The sequence below is a fragment of the Vombatus ursinus genome, unplaced genomic scaffold, assembly GCF_900497805.2.
Source record: "Vombatus ursinus unplaced genomic scaffold, bare-nosed wombat genome assembly UNPS02014798.1, whole genome shotgun sequence".
Taxonomy (NCBI): Eukaryota; Metazoa; Chordata; class Mammalia; order Diprotodontia; family Vombatidae; genus Vombatus; species Vombatus ursinus.
The window spans coordinates 31,510,700-31,528,508 of NW_020954576.1; the positions used below are offsets into that span (position 1 = coordinate 31,510,700).

General features: G+C 34.9%; 1 protein-coding gene across 1 annotated transcript in view; it reads left to right on the forward strand.

Moving 5' to 3' along the window:
- Positions 1-17,809, forward strand: part of LOC114049732 (rab3 GTPase-activating protein non-catalytic subunit) — a 127,945-nt gene that overhangs the window by 49,489 nt on the left and 60,647 nt on the right. The window contains exons 4-10 of the mRNA XM_027871118.1: positions 5,918-5,999; positions 7,782-7,829; positions 7,910-7,985; positions 8,540-8,641; positions 11,590-11,689; positions 13,061-13,159; positions 16,550-16,698. Coding sequence (XP_027726919.1) covers positions 5,918-5,999; positions 7,782-7,829; positions 7,910-7,985; positions 8,540-8,641; positions 11,590-11,689; positions 13,061-13,159; positions 16,550-16,698 — 656 coding nt within the window. The remainder of the gene's footprint in view (positions 1-5,917; positions 6,000-7,781; positions 7,830-7,909; positions 7,986-8,539; positions 8,642-11,589; positions 11,690-13,060; positions 13,160-16,549; positions 16,699-17,809) is intronic.

The following is a 17,809-nucleotide window of genomic DNA, read 5'->3' on the forward strand; positions in this document are numbered from 1 at the left end:
TTATATCTCTAAATGCTTTTATCAATAAACTAGAGAATTGGGCATACAATTTTAAAAATTAGAAAAAATAAACCAAATTAAAAATCCTAAATTAAATACCAAATTGGAAATCCTTAAAACCAAAGGATAACCCCAGTTGTAAGTAATTACTTTATATTTACTTTGGATATATTTTGTATTTCGTTAAGTTTATGTATGTTTTTACTACACATGTATAAACTATATTGAATTGCTTGCCTTCTCGATGAGGAAGATTGGGAAAGAAGGAAGGGAGAGAGTTTGGAACCCAAACGAATGTTAAAAATTGTTTTTACATGTAACTGGAGAAAATTAAAAAAAAAATAAACCACTAAATAAAAAAAAGTTTGTATGTTTTATCTTTCTAGTAGAATATAAGCCCTTTGAGGGCAGAAACTTTCATTTGTATCTTAGTTAACCTAGGATCTACCCAATGCCCAGCACATAGTAGGTGCTTAATGAATTCTTGTTGAATTGAATTGAATTATTAGGAAAGAGGAGCTAATTAGGTGTATCTTAATAATAGAGCGTAATTTACATTTAGGGTAAAGATTGGAATTGACTTTTTATAGAGCAGTGTCTGTCTTATACCATTGCTAAATTGAGAATTCAACTGAGTTTATTTTTATTTTTTAAAAATATTACAAGTGCTACTGAATATGTTACATACATTCCTTCTGGTACAAGTATGGACTGTGTAGCTTCTGACACATGTGGTTTCCATACCTGTCTTTCTATGAAGGTCATTGTGTCCAAGGTCCTTTTCACTAAATCCAGTGGATTTTTCTGTCCTCATTCTTTATGACATATCTGGCATTTGACCCTTTTTCCTTTGGCTTTCATTATTCTGTCTATGTATTGTGAGTCTCTTATTCTCTGACTGATATTTTTTTCTGGATTGATATTTTAATGGCTTTTCTTCATCCTTCAATCTTCCAGATAAGGGTGTTTCACAGGGGTCTGTTTTCAGCGTTCTCTTGGTGATCTTATTTTATTCCCATGACTGCAATTATCACTTGAAGTAAAGTTTCTAGCTTCCATATTGTCTTCAGCTTCAGTCTTTCCTTGACCTCCAGTCCCAGATTTTTAACTGCTACCTAGATATATGTATTTACATGTACTGCTGAGATATCAAATTTACCATGTCCAAAACAGTGCATCTTCACTTCCAGAATAGTTCCCTTTTTCTAAATTACAAAGTTTCATCTCTGATACCATTTTCCCATTTAGGGAAAACTCAGGGCCAAAACTTACAGTCATTTTCAATTCCTCACTCTTCAACATTCAATAAGTAACTTCTGGAAAATCTTTTACATTTCTCCCCTGCTTCCTACTCATAAGTCTAGTTCAGGCCTTTCTTATTTCTTTTTTTTATTTCGTGTTTATTTTTTCCTAGTTACATGTAAAAACAATTTTAAACATTTGTTTTTAAAACTTTGAGTTCCAAATTTCTTCCTTTTTTCCTCACCACTTCCCCTCATTGAGAGGGCAAGCAATCCAGTATAGGTTATACATTTGTAACCATGCAAAACATTCATAATAGTCATGTGGTGAAAGAAAACATAGACTAAAAAAATAAAAACCAACCAACTCAAGCCTTCGTTACTTCTTTACTTCATTACTTCTCCTAGTTTGTCTCCCTGTCTCTAGTTTTTCCCATGCCATCAATCTGCACATCATTGAATAATCTTGTGAATAGCTCCAAGCACTTCCTTAGATTCTCTTTCTTATTTCTAAGCCTTTGGTTATGTATTTCTTCATTCTGCAATACAATTCCATTTTTCATCTGCTGAAATGTTTCCCATCCTTAAAAACCGATGTTAGATGTCATTTCCTTCGTGAAGCTTTCTTGGATTTTTCTTCTTTCCCTAGTTAGCAAACTGGTAGCAATCTTTCCCTCATTGGATCTTTAGTAGGTAGCACTTTGTAATCCATACTTGACACTTTCTGATTTTTGTTATAATTATTTTTTTTGTCTTCTCTACCCTACCATAAATCAATCAATAAATAAATATTTATTATGCATTGTGCTAGGCACTGAAGATACCAAGACAAAAATAAAATATTTCCTGCCTTCAAGGAACTTACATTCTATTATGAGAGGCAACATGTACATATAGAAGAGGTGATGGTAAGAAGTGAATAGGTGGCACAGTAGATAGGATGCTTGACTTGGAGTCTGAAAGACCTGAGTTTAAATTTGGCTTCCAGCACTAACTTTGTGACTCTGGTCTTTGTCACCCTCAGTTTCCTCAATTGTGAAGTGAGAATAATTATAGCACCTACCTTAAAGGGTGTGTGTGAGAATCAAATAAGATAATATTTATAAAGAGTATTTGCAAACTTCAGCTCTATGGGGGGTGGAGCCAAGATGATAGAGTAAAAGCTGTGACTTCCTTGAGCTCTCCCCCAAACCCCTCCAAATACCTATGAAAAATGGCTCTAAACAAATTCTAAAGCAGCAGAACCCACAAAAAGACAGAGTAAAACAAATTTCCAGCCCAAGACAGCCTGGATGGTTGGTCAGAGGTCTATATCGCACTGGTCAGGGAGAGGAGCTCAGATTGGCATGGGTACTCAGGCAAGGCAGGCCTCAGTGAACCTGGAGCAGGCCTCAGAGGACTAAATCGTGGGCAACTGTGGCGGTTTCCAGACTTCTCAACCCACAAATGTCAAATACGACTTAGACAGTCAGTGGGAAAAGTCTGTGTCCGAGGTGAGAGAGAGAAGCGTGATTGCAGCTCCAGTCCTCAAGCTCAGCCCCAGGGTGGTGGCTGTCTCTGGAACTTCTGGTCCCTAGACTGAGGGAGAATCGAGTGACTGATCAGAGCAGGATTGCAGGGATCTTTCTGCTGATGCAGGATTCTCTTGCTTTGCCTGTGCTTGGATCTGGGTCACAGTTCTGGTTGTGGTCCTGGGGTGAGGATTCAGGAATGTTGGCGTGGTGGAGCTTGTAGTGGTGGTGGAGAGGAAATCCTCCTCAAAATTCCAAGACAGAAAAGAGTGTTTGTGGTCACTCATAGACTAGAGCACAGGCCAGAAAAGGAGTAAACACCTCACCCTTGATCATAGCACCTTGGAAGAACTGAAAATTTACAGGTCCCTAGCAGTATCTCTGAAAACAGCTGCACAAAACCTCTGAGGCTTGGGACAGTACATTCTCCACACTGGAAGCAGACTCCTACCTTAACAAAGAGTTTATAACTCAAGTAATTGGCTGAGATCATAAGCACGCAGCACAAAACGAGTCAGACCATAGAATCTTTTTTTGGTAACAAAGGAGATCAAAACATACAACCAGAAGAAGACAACAAAGTCAAAGCTGTTACATCCAAAGTCTCCAAGAAAAATCTGAATCAGTCCCAGGTCAAAAAGGATTTTGAGAAGCAAGTAAGAGAAGTAGAGGAAAAACTGGGAAGAGAAATGAGAGTGATGCAAGAAAATCATGAAAAACAAGTCAACAGCTTGTTAAAGGAGACCCAAAAAAATACTGAAGAAAATAACACCTTAAAAAATAGCCTAACCCAAATGGCTAAAGAGGTCCAAAAAGTCAATGAGGAGAAGAATGCTCTAAAAAGCAAAATTGGCCAAATGGAAAAGGAAGTCCAAAAGCTTACTGAAGAAAATACTTCCTTAAAAATTAGAATAGAGCATTTGGAAGCTAGGGACTTTATGAGAAATCAAGACACTGTAAAACAAATCCAAAAGAATGAAAAATTAGAAAACAATGTGAAATATCTCATTGGAAAAACAACTGACCTGGAAGATAGGTCTAGGAGAGATAATTTAAAAATTATTGCACTATCTGAAAGCCATGATCAAAAAAAGAGCCTAGACATCATCTTTCAAGAAATTATCAAGGAAAACTGGCCTGATATTTTAGAACCAGAGGGCAAAATAGAAATGGAAAAAATCTACCAATCTTCTCCTAAAAGAGATCCCCAAAGGAAAACTCCTAGGAATATTGTAGCCTAATTCCAGAGTTCCCAGATCAAGGAGAAAATATTATAAGCAGTCAGAAAGAAACAATTCAAGTATTGTGGAAACACAATCAGGATAACACAAGATTTAGCTGCTTCTACATTCAGGGACCGCAGGGCATGGAATATAATATTCTGGAGGGCAAAGGAGATAGGATTACAACCAAGAATCACCTACCCAGCAAAACTGAGTATAATCCTTCGGGGGAAAAAATGGTCATTCAGTGAAATAGAGGACTTTCAAGCATTCTTGATGAAAAGACCAGAGCAAAATAGAAAATTTGACTTTCCAATACAAGACTCAAGTGGAACATGAAGAGGTAAACAGGAAAAAGAAATCATCAGAGACTTATTAAGGTTGAAGTGTTTACATTCCTGCATGGAAAGATGCTATTTGTAATTCCTGAGACCTTTGTCAATATTAGGGTAGTTGGAGGGAAAAAAGTATATGTATGTATATGGATAGATAGATAGATAGGTGGCACAGGGTAAGTTGAAGATGAAGGAGTGATATATGGAGAATATAATTAAGGGGTGAGAGAGGATTATACTGGGAGAAGGAGAAGGGGAGAGGTAGACTGGGGTAAATTATCTCACATAAAACAGACAAGAAAAGGCTTTTACAGTGGAGGGGAAATGGAAGAAGGTGAGAGGGAATGAGGGAATCTTAGTCTCATTGGATTTGGCTTAAGGAGGGAATAACATACACACTCAGTTGGGTATGGAAATCTATCTTACCCTACAGGAAAATATGGGGGGAAGGGGCCAAGAGAGCAGGGGGATGATAGATAGGAGGGCAGATTGGGGGAGGTGGTAATCAGAAGTAAACACTGCTGAGGAGGGACAAGGTCAAAAAAGAGAATAGAATAAAGGGGGGCAGGATAGGATAAAGGGTAATAGACTTAGTTTTTCTACAACATGACTACTGTGGGAGTATTTTATATGACTATGCCTGTATAACCTGTATAGAGTTGCTTGTCTTTTCAATGAGGGTGGGTGGAGAGGGAGGAAGATGAAAATTTGGAACCCAAAGTTTTAAAAACACATGTTAAAAAAAATTATTTTCACATGCAACTGGGAAATACAGGAAATGGAGTATAGAAATCTGTCCTGCCCTACAGGAAAATAGAAGGGGAAGGGGATAAGAGAAGGGAGGTGAGATAGAAGGGAGGGCAGATTAGGGGAAGGGGTGTACAGAATGCATGCCATATTGGGGTGTGGGAGGGATGATATGGGGAGAGAATTTGGAACTCAAAATCTTGTGGAATGTTGAAAACTAAAAATAAATAAAAAAGAGACAAAATAAACTTTAGCTCTGTGTAAATAGAGTTACAAACTTTAGCTCTATGTAAATGCAAACTATTATTATTATTAGTAATAATTATTATTGACAGCCAATGAAAAGACATGGAAATGGAAGATGCTCTTATCTATGAGGAACAGGAAGAAGGCTACTTTGGCTGGACCATAGAATGCATGAAAGGGAGTAATGTATAATAAGGCTAGAAAGGTAGATTGGAACCAGGTTGTGAATTTTGAGTGTACCACACTGTTTGATTGCCAAAAGCAATTATCATATAGGTAATTGGGAGCCACTGGACTTTATTGAATAGGAGAGTGACATATTCAGACATGTACTTTAGGAAAATCACTTGAACAGCTGTGTGGAGGATGCATTGAAGAGGGAAAAGATTAGAGCTCCGGCTTTGGAGTCAGGAGGACCTGAGTTCAAATCCGGTCTCAGACACTTGACACTGATTAGCTGTGTGACCCTGGGCAAGTCACTTAACCCCAATTGCCTCACCAAAAAAAAGCAAAAAAAAAAATATTTTGAAGAGCGAGCAAATGTTTTAATGAAATATTTTAATGTACTTGAGGTTTTATGAGTTCTTATGTAGATTGATATCTTAATTTTTCAGCAAAATGGAAATATAGTGACAAAGGAAAGGAAGAAATGCAATATGCTGTTGGTTGGAGTGGTTCTCTAAATGTTGAAGAAGGGTAGGTACCAAATAACAATCTCTTATATAAAGAAATATGTTATAGATGTGAAACTGTTGGTTTGACCTACAAAAAATGTAATAAAGGTCAAAAAGTACCCATTAATACGACTATAGAAATTCCTTGAAACTGATGTTAAAATTTAACTTTCTTAGAACATTTGTTATTTATTAATATTTAAAAATTTATTAATTTATAGCAAATAATTGTGAATTATTAATATAATAAATATAACAAAATTATAGATTATAATAATAAGTTGTAATTTGTTAATATTTAGAAAATTCATTAGAAAATTACTTTGTGATAAAGAAGAAAATTTGATACCTTTTGGAATAGACTCAAAAGTTTTGAAGGAATTATGCAAAATCCCTTTTACAGTCTAATAGTCATCCAAGAATTCAAGAAATTATTTATACCCTCTAGGCTAGATATAGGATAATACCCGAAGAAAAATATAGTATCATTTATTTCTAAAATCTCTAAGTTCTTCAGAGTTGTAGAGATTACTTAATATAGTAAATAGATTCCTCCTAAAGAGTGAGAAATTCTGAACTACTCTCTAGCATGGAAGGGAGGGGAAGGAGAGAGGAAGAAAGGAAGGAAGGAAGGAATTGAGCATTTCTTAAATGTCTACTATGTGTTAGACACTCTGCTAAGTACCTTACAAATATTAACTCATTTCGTCTTCAGAACAGCCCTGGGAGGTAATACTCTTATTCCCATTTTATAGTTGAGAAAGTGAAGCAAGCAGTTAAGTGACTTTCTCAGGATCAGATAGCTATTAAGTGTCTCAGACCACATTTGAACTCCATTGCTCTATCCACTGTATCAAAATATACTGCTAGTAGCACAGGACGCCAAGAAACTTGATATTAATTAATTTTACCATGCCTCAAAGCTTCGTCTCGGGAATAAATAAGATAATCTTGGAGACTTTCAGTTCAGTTATCAGAGGAAATACAAATTTGTTTTCAAATCATTCAAATCAAATCCTTTGAATAAAGACATTTTATCTCCAGAATAGAGTATGTTGTTTCAGTGAGTGTTTTTAATTTTTTTTCTTTTGTACTAGTGTTGGGCAGGAATGTTCTTGTTGTCCATGTGAGTTAGTAAGGAGTGTGGATTTATTGAAGAAGTTAGTCTGGGGTTGGGTGAAGGAGGATAAGTGAGTAGATGCTATTTGGAATTTTATGGTTTATCACCTCGGACTACCTGACACAACCTCAAATTTTTGGAAAATGAAGGAAGTTTCCTTTGGGAATTAGTATACTTCCTTTATAGTTCTAGGGTATTAGGAGAACCTAGTAGGTTTTAGAAGTAGGGTTGGGGTATTCCTTGTTTTTCTACAAATTGATATTATCTGTGGGATTGGACTAGATTTAGAAAAAAAGAGGTAGTGAATCAAATTTTGTGTGTGTCCCAATTAGTGCACATAATGGATCTCATGAAGTGATTGCATTATTTAAATTTCCATTGGGCTGGAAACAGTTGCCATATTTCATTCACATAATTATGACTTTGATAGTGTGAATATGAATATGTTACCATTGTATGTGTTTCATCATTAATACTACTTGGGACCTATTTATGTGACCAATCCTTTCCGTCACCATTGCTTTTTTTAACCCTTTATCAAATTATGTAAAGCAATTTGCAAACCTTATTGTGCTGTATAAATACTAACTACCATCACTACTATTACTATTACTACTATGAATTGTTTACTTGAAAGAACAAATTAGATCTTCATTTTTTATAAAATAGTAATTTTGTTTTTAGGGAATGTGTAAGTAGTGCCTTGTGTATTCCGTTGGCGAGTCAAAAGAGGTAAGAACAAGCAAAAAATTCTTTTGTCTCTAACTTAGTTTATAGGATATTTAATTTTTGTGACATTTTGGTTACAACAGAAGTTCTACCGGGCGCCCTGACTGGACCTGCATCGTGGTGGGCTTTACTTCTGGTTATGTTCGATTCTATACTGAGGTGAGTTATTTGTTTACAACGTTACTTTGACTCCCTTAGAGAACCTACCAAGTTGATTATCTTATATATTTTTTAGGTTAACTAATAAGTACCCTAACAATTTGACCAAAAAACATAGAGATTCTCGGTAGCCATTGGGACAAATGGGCATTAAAAGGTGATGGAGGAAGAACAAAGGACAACAATTAAGGATTTCCACATAGTTGCTCTAATTCAGTGGTTCCTGAAGTGGGTGATACCACACCCTGGGGAGTGCTGGAATGATCCAGGGGGGCGGTAGTTTTGGGTACAAGTGTACACTTAATCTGAGACTTCTCTCCTACTTTGTAAGATTTCCAGGGGGGTGCTGAGTAATTCTTTTTTGAAACGAGGTGGAAGGCCAAATAAGTTTGGGACCTCTGCTCTAATTCAGTGGGAGAAAGGGTAGGTGAGAGAAGGAGGAGGAACTAGAGCCGTGAAATTTTGTAGGGAAATGAGGTACTCTTTATCTGTAAAATATCTGTATATTTTTAAAATGAGATTAAATATCTGTATCTATTCTGATTTCCTTCTAGAATGGTGTTTTGTTGCTTGCACAACTTTTGAATGAAGACCCTGTACTACAGCTAAAATGCAGGACTTATGAAATCCCAAGGCATCCTGGAGTTACAGAGCAGGTTAGCAGATAAAAAACAACCAACCAAGCAAAACCAAAATAAAATAAAAGCAAACAAAAAAACCAATGATGTTAGTCCAGAGCAATTCCTTATTCTTTTGCAGAGACAAAATTTAGAAGTTTCCAACAGTTGGCAAAGCTATTTCAAACGAAAACTATAGTATCTTAACAATTAAATGCTGAAAATTTCAGGCTTGCTTTTCTTTGTTTAATGGAATATTATATATTTTCTTCTATTTTAGAGTGTAATTTTTAGGAGTCCTCAACTTTTTACTGTTTATAATATTTAATAACTTTTAATTTCCCAAGGAAAAAAGTAGTTTTAAATATAGAACATAATATGGTATTATACACCTTTACATTTTTTTTTATTTTGTGGCAATAGTTGTCAAGTAAAATTATTCTTAGAAAAGGGAAAGAAGTTTCCAGTAATATTATCATTAATACCATATTACATAATACTGCCATATCTCATTTATAAAGTGATTGTTGATCCATCTATTAAGTTACATAATTATTAGTTATGACTGATATTTATAATGTTTTTGGAAGATGAAGTGCACAAAATGAATATTTTTGTGCTAAATATCCAGAGTTGTAGAATGTAGAAAATACCTCATTATGTCAAGTTCAGTTCCGTCTGAAGGTAAATCATCAACTAATTAATCAAATATAGATTGTTGACTATTCAATTTGTAGGTCTCTCCAGAGACATACATTCCACATCTTGTCTTGTTGGATGGTAACATTGCTTCATCACTGTTAGAGTAAAGTGTGTCTGTGTGGTTACCCCCTCTCTTTGATTGCAGTTTTAGCCTGTGTATACTGTTTGGATGCTTATTCTATTATTAAATATTTTATATGTGTGTTCACCATTGTGTTAAAGTGCTATGGAGGATCCAAAAAGAGTAAAAGGCTGCCATCTTACTATTAAGATGATTGCAACATAGTTGGAGAGAGAAGAATATATAATGTGAAAGTTAACCAACAGTATAAAATAGTATATTACTAATTGCTAAGTCTAGAAAAAATTTGGATAGAAAAAGAGAAGTTATTTCAGTTAAGGGAGATGACGTCAAGGAAAATATGGATCATGTTATGTTCTTGGGAAGGTGAGGAACAATTTTGACTAGAGTAGAAGAGGTGTGTGTGTGTTTGTTAGACCCATACAAATTTATATGCTTGTGTGTGTATATAAGAGACGTGTGTGTGTGTGTATACACACACATATATGCATGCATACATACACATACACACACACATGGAAGTGGGAAATATGATTGAAGATACCAGGTTATTGTGGGTGGCCTAGAAAGTCAAGTAGAGAAGTTTAGATGTGATACAGGAATCACTAGGGATCATTTTAAAGATTCCAAAAAGAAGAGTGACATGATGAAATTCATGTAATGGGAAGATCAGCTGAATTTAACAGTTAGGTATAGAGTAAATTGACAAGGGAATGGAATCAGGGATAGCAGTTAAGTGTTTAATACAAGGATGAATTGATGATAAACTGGACTTGTGGTAGCACTAATGGTTGGGGAATGCTACTCTGCCACTGATTATTTGAGTGACCTTGGGCAAGCTTTGTCATTTGTAAAATAGGGGTATTAGATGAGCTCTGAGGTCTATTTTACATGTCTTACATTCTGTGGTTGTAGCAAGAGACATTGTGAAGAAAAAATTAATAGGACTTGGTGAACACCTGAATTTAGGAAGTAAAGTATTGGTTTTGTTGACAGAAAAGTTTGGAAGGAGTTGGTTTAGGGAAAGAAAATAGTTCTATTTTAGATTATTGAATTTGAAGTTGTTGGCAATATTTGACAATGGTAATGCCATTTGAAAACTGGAGTTGAAGTGAGAAGGCAAAATAAAGATTTGGAAGTTTAGGGTTCAATAGTAGAAGTCATAGGAATGGATGAACTCCTTAAGAGATTAAAAAATAGAGATAGAAAAGTAGAAGCTTGATACTGAAACTAAAGGAACACTGACCTTTAAGGAAGAGGAGCCAAGAAGGCAACAGATGGAGGTACAAGTAGGAAGAGAATCAGATTGGAGACAAGAGTTTGTGGAAAGTGGGATGTGCAGAAATGTGCTAGAGTGGACAAGGAGAATGTTAAAATCATAGAATCAGGGGCAGCAAGGTGGCGCAGTGGACAGAGCACCGGCCCTGAAGTCAGGAGGACCCAAACACTTGTCACTTACTGGCTGTGTGACCCTGGGCAAGTCACCTAACCCCAACTGCCTAAAAAAAAAAAATCATAGAATCATAAATTTAGATTTAGGAAGGACCTTAGAGGCTATCTAGTCCAATATCACTCATTGGCAAGGAAATTTAGTCTTAGGGACAATGAAGATGAAGAAAAACCCATTGTACTTGCTGAGGAAATTATTGGTAGTGATCATTTTGAAAGAATAATTTCATTAGTGATAATGACGTGAGTCACATAGATTTGGGAGTAAATGGATGTTAGGGAGATGAAGTAATGGGTGTAGACAATGGGTTGGAAAAAATTGGTAGAAGTTAACCCTCAATTACCTTTTACGTATGTGACTGTAACTGGTATAATGTTTAACTTTCTTTAGATCAAACAATTTCAACTCTTCTAACATTTTGATTCATTTTTCTGGACTGCCTTCAGTTTTCCACATTTTGATTAAAATAAATGTCAATGAAGATTTAAAAAAACTAGTCTAAGGCTGTGCTTCATCATAAATACAAAAGCTCATATTTGTCTAGAATGTTAAAGCATTGGCCAAAAATCTTCAGGAAAATTTTCCATTTGTTTTTATTGTCTCTCTTCCTGGTATTTTTTGTTTTTGAACCCTAGAATTAGTTATTCAGCCATTGTTTTTGTTTTCCTAGATTATTCAAGACATTTAAATAAAATAAACAGATCTGTTGTGGCAGTGTTGAAAATTGATTTTTTTTCCTTGTTCATTGAAAAGAATGAAGAGTTGAGTATCTTGTATCCAGCTGCAATTGTGACTATTGATGGTTTCAGCCTTTTCCAGTCCCTTCGTGCTTGTCGAAATCAGGTAGCAAAAGGTAAAGTTCTGATAAGAAACTGTGTAACTCCTGTCAGTGTTAATAGTTTTAATATTTTCACACTTATTTTTAGCATAATGAAAAGGATTTCAAAGATTTCTGCATTGGGAAACATTTTAGAAGCTGTTGTTTCTTTTTCTTTTCTGGACCCTGAATTTCAGGAGATTACAGCCTATAAAATTAACACACACTTTTCTCCCTTCACTTCAATTATCTTTTATAATAAATCTTATAATAAAAGTCACTTTAAATTCATACATGAATTTAGAACATTGCTCTTTTTTCTTTTAGCAATAAAGTCAAAGTATTTGTCTTTAGTTGGAATTCTGTGTAGGCAAGCTTCGAGGAAATATCATATTTTTAGTTGATATTGATGGATACCCTTTGCTACTTGAAATATCAAGATTCCTATATGTTAAATGTGATTTATTTTGTGAAACTATATATACTCTTTTCTAATGTGAAAAATATAGTTGGTCATTGCCTCTTATTAGTTTTGAATTGCACTGACTACAAGTCCAGTTATTTATCTGTATTGTGGGTCATGTTCAATTGATGATGTGGGAAAATAAATCTGTTTTCTTGACCTTTATTCATCGTGCTTTTAAAATTGGGTTTTATTTTTCTTTTACTAAAATAATCATCTTAACTTTATAGAGGGAACTGAATAAAAATTTAACTGTGTTCTAATATCTTGTCTAGCGGTTAGCTGATGCAGTCAGTCAGCAAACATAGTAAATACTTACTATGTACCAGGCATTATGTGAGACAAACTATAAATACCTATGTACATACAAAATATAGTCAGAATAAATGGAAGATAATCTTAGAGGGGAGGCACTAGCAGTGGAAGGGGTAGGAGGAGGTGAACTGGAAGCTTTTGGAAGAATTCCATAATCTAAGTTGGTAACCTGTAACATTGAATGTTACTCTTTCTTTACTTACTGTTGTGCTTTATTTAAGTGGAATTATTCATGACAGAGTTTCTATTGCTATTCACTTATTCTAGTATTGCTATTAACATCTGTATCTACCAGATTGACAATAGTTAACTGTTTGAGTTTCTACTTTCTGTATAATACTTTCCTGAGTACATTAAATCCCATTGTGATCTGCTATTACTACTTGGATTCTATCTTTAATGTTCTATATATTCTTCATTGAAGCTAATAAACCAATTAACAATTGTATTTTTGCTTCCTTACTGGCAAAGATTGTCAATTGACAGTTTTTAAAAAATGACAATTTTAAAAAACAAATTGAGTGAATTCATTTTAGTTTTTCATGATAAAAAATTTTAGTTGAATTTTAACAATTTGGGAAGGAAATAAAAAAACAACTTCCTAATGACTGTAATTCTTAATTCTATAGCTGCAGCATCGGGTAATGAAAACATACAGCCACCACCTTTAGCATATAAGAAATGGGGTCTACAGGATATTGATACCATAATTGATCATGCAAGTATTGGTAAGCATTAGTATTTGAATTTTAAAAAATTACTTTAGTAGTATTTATTTAGGGAGTTCTCATGTCATTAGTACTGTGATAGTAGCTCACATGTGATTCTTTAAGGGGTACAATAGTCAAGCAGATAATAAAAATATCACCATTTTACAGATGAGGAAGTTGGGGCTCAGAGAATCAACATACATTTAAGTACATACTATGCAATAGGCGTTGTGCCGAATGCTTGGGACAACAAGAAAGGTAAAAACAATGCCTGCTGTCAAGGAGCTTAAATTCTAATGGGGAAGATAACATGTAAATTACTGGAAAAGATCTGTACAGAGCAGGTAGAAAATAATCTCAGAAGGGAAGGCTTTAGCAGCTAGAAGTACAGTGTTAAGGCCTTCTGTGGATGGTAGGATGTAAGCTGAGTCTTGAAGAAAGTCAGGAGAACTAAAAGGCAGAGGTAAGGAGGCAGAGCAGTCCAGGAATGAGGGACAGAAGGACAAAGACCAAGAGGTAGGAGCTGGAGTATTACATGTGAGGAACAGCCAGGAAGCCAGTCACCGTAGCTGGATCGTAAAGTATGTGGAGGGAAGTAAAGGGAAAAGAAAACTGGAAAAAGAAGAAGGGGCCAGATTGTGAAGGTCTTTAATTGTCAAACAAAGAATTTTACATTTGATTCTAACTTAGGAAGGCTGGAGTTTATTGAGTAGGAGAGTGATGTGAGAGAAATCCTAAATTCCAAAGAGAGAAATCTTTGGAAGCTGAGGGGAGCATGGATTAGAATTGGGAGAAATAAGACAGGAAGAATGATTAGAAGATAATTGTAATAGTTTAGTCAAGAGGTGATGCAGATGTGAACCAGGGCAGTAACTGTTTGAGGGAGAGAAGGGGACATATGAAAAAAGTTGTAAGGAAAGGTTTGTCAAAAAATTGGATGTCCTTTGGGGTGAGTGAGAGTGAAGAGCTAAGGATGACACTTAGATTGTGAGCCAGCATTACTGGGAGGATGATGGTGCCTGTGACAGTAATAGGGAACTTGAGAAGAGGGCAGGATTTTTTTTTGGAAAATAATGAAATCTGTTTTGCTTGTGAAACATTGAGCTTCTAGATGTTTAAGAAATAATGAGTAGGGACTACAAGTAATGAGACTATGTTCCTCTATGGAAAGAAAAATGTCATTCTTAGTGAAAAATTCATAGATTGAAGCAGTCATGCAAGGTCACATAGCTTAATGTCTGAAATAATGGAGAGTAAGATATCTTTACAGTTTTAATGTTTAAACATATGACCTATATACTATTAGTATACTTTCAGAAAGTATATATGTGATAGTTGATTTGTTTTATTTACTGGTTGGCCTCATTCCACAGAAATATTTAAACCTTTGGATAGTTCAGTCCCTCAGAATTATAGCCTTCAAACTAAATTCCTGTCATTAAAAACAGATTAAGCAAATTTGAACTTACAGTTACTGTCTAATAAGAAGTGATGCAAAGCATTAGTAATAGTGAATTAAAGCAGTAAAAAAACTTCAAATTTAATCTCAGTTTTGAAATTTAATAATATCATTTTGTTAGAACCTTTTAACTGTGTTTATAAGATTTTATTATTCCTTTCTCCCTTTCCTTTATCTCGTCATTCTCTCCCTCTCCCTTCAAAAACGAATCAATGCTATTTGAATTACTCATTCAGAGGAGTATTTGTTCAACTGGGTTTGAGTATTCAGCAGGAGAGAAGCTGGGGAAAAATTAATATGCCATCTTCCAAATTGTCCTATTATTGTTAAAGGGACCAGTCACTCAGTGATCTTCCCAGTCACCCAGGCTCACAGCCTGTGTCATCCTTGACTCTCCACTCTCATTTACCCCTCACATCCAAGCTCTTCACAATCTGACTCCTTACCCTTGCAATCTTGGGGGTCTTAAGACTAGAGGTAGCGGTCTCTAAGGTATATGGTATTAGTGGTTATGTACATAATATCCATATATACAATAACAAGAGAAACTTATTTAGTAACTGTTACATTGCTGTGTTAACTATTATAAACTCTAACATTTCATTTGAAAGTTTCAGTTACTCAGTTTATATTTGTTAACTTGGTAGTGCTCCACTTTATATTTGCCTAAGCAGCTGCACCTGAACTTTTTGATTTCTGCCTTCTCTTGGTAAAGAGTTAACTTGAGGTTAGAGTTTTTGTTTCAAGGCTTACAATTGGCAAGTTTCTTATTTTATATTTAGCATATAAACCACCACTTGTTTTTGGAACTGTTTAAAATTGTAAAGGACCATTTATATGCCGTGATCCAGGTGGTATTCCATAGCCTTCAAATTCACCGATACAGTGCCTGCTAGATATGCATCAAGTCTATGAAAAAAATGCTAAGTAATGAATACGCTGCTTGTAGATCTAAAACAAAAAACCTAAGTTTACAAGCCTGAGTTAGGCATGCTTAGTTGTTGAAATTGGCCAACCGTTAGCATGCTCGGCAGTTTGAAGATTACCCTATATGCATCAGTTTACTAAACTGAAGGTCTTCCAGCCAGCAGGTTGTGACCTGCCTAGTAGAGCTGTATGCTGTTGGCCATCTCTGTACTCTCTTGTCCCTCTGGAGGGAGATAAACACAACCAAGAGCAGTGGTTCTCTTCTCCTTTTTTTAGTGTGGGATGAGCACCTGTAGCTCCCACTGGTACACTAAATATTTTGGAAGTAGAAAGTCACTTATTCATTTAAAAAAAAAAACAGAATAGCTTATTGTAGCTTTTTGTTTACATGTACTATTTTTGACATATTTCTTAGAATCAGGAAAGATAGATTACTAATATTAACGTGCAGTAATCCTTTCAATATTTTAGACTGTTTTATTGTATTCTTTTTTTCATAACAAAACTTGTCAAATGAATAGAAACATAACTCTGGCATTTAAAAAAAACTTTTAAAAATCTTTGTATTTTAAAGTAAAACTAAATATAAATATCATAGGATCAAGAGCTAGAAGCAGACCTTAGACATACTCTAGTTCAGCCTACTTATTTTACAGATAAGGAAACTAAGATTCAGAAGGGTTGTTATTTTCCTTTTTTTTTTGGCTAGACAGTGGGGTTAAGTGACTTGCCCAGGGTCACACAGTAGTAAGTGTCAAGTGTCTGAGGCCAGATTTGAATTCAGGTCCTCTTGACTCCAGGGCTCTACTCACTGCCCCAAGGGTTGTGATTTTCCCAATGTCACACAGCTAGTAAATAGTACAACCAGGATTCAAACCAAGGTCCTTTGACCTTAGATTTAGTGATCATTCCCCAACTCATTGCCTTGCCCTTTACTGTATTTAAAAACAAATCTTAACTAAAAATTTAGCAGTCTGAAATAACATTTTTTCAGCAGTTTTAATATCATTATTTTGTCATAGGAATCATGACACTATCTCCTTTTGATCAAATGAAAACGGCTTCAAATATAGGTGGATTTAATGCAGCAATAAAAAATAGTCCACCTGCAATGTCTCAGTACATTACTGTTGGGTCAAATCCATTTACTGGTTTCTTCTATGCTTTAGAGGTATGTATTCCATTAATGGTAATGATTAAGGTAAACATTTTGACTTTTTAAACTCTTTTCTTCTTTCCTATTTTTATGTGCATAGACATCTCTGTGAGTTATTCTGTTATTAGAAATTTACTTTTACTTCAAACTTTCTAGTTTCCTATTAAAAAAAGGTTCAAAATTATTTTTAGCAATGTACCTTGAAAGGTTAATATTTATTTTACAACAGAAGAATTTAAGTATGTTATATAATATGCTTGATGGAAAATTTAGATTAAACTCAAGAAGCTGTTTGACAGCAATTTGACTATTTGACATTATCAGACAGGTTTTGGTTTTGTTTTAAACAAGGCAGATTCTTTTTGAGACCTGCTTTTTTGTCTTATGACATGCTTAATATTTCATGGGGCTTCATGATTTTTTTCAAATGTATTTCTAGCCAGAAAAATGATCTTGATTACTATGTTAAGATCTGCTAATGTAAATCACTCAAAGTATGTTATCAACAAAAAATATTGTGTACATTTTTCTCTTAATAAACTCTGAAAACCATATAAACTTTTTATTCAGTTTGAAAATAGGAAGAAAATTTCTTATGAACCTAAAATTGAATGTAAATATTTTCATATTGCTAAGGAATAGTTTCTGGTCTTGTATTCTGTACTATATATATACTTGAAATACTCATTTTATGACTTCAGTATTCTAAATTAGTATGAATATAGGCCACACTTTCCCCCAAATCTGACATACCTGAGTGTAGTCTATAATGGTGCTTTTAGTAGCTTAGATATAGATTAAAATTTAGTGGTCTTCCAGACAAAAACAGCTACTGAAAGCTTTTCCTTTGGCTAGAAAAGGTGCTAGGGAATCTGATGCATTCACATACCTTTGTTGCTTCAAGGTCACGGATACAGATCCCTCCTGCTTACATGTCCAGAGAAATTGCATTCATCCCTGTTCTGAGTCCCTTTGGACATAGAGATTTTGTTATAAATCTCATATCTCCCTTGTTCCCCCATGTCTTGGAGATTGTAGTAAACCAGTAGAAATGGTAGGTGGGAAGGGATCTTGGGGAAAGTTTTCTTTCTAGAAGTTAGTACTTCATCCCATAGCTCTCAGGCTT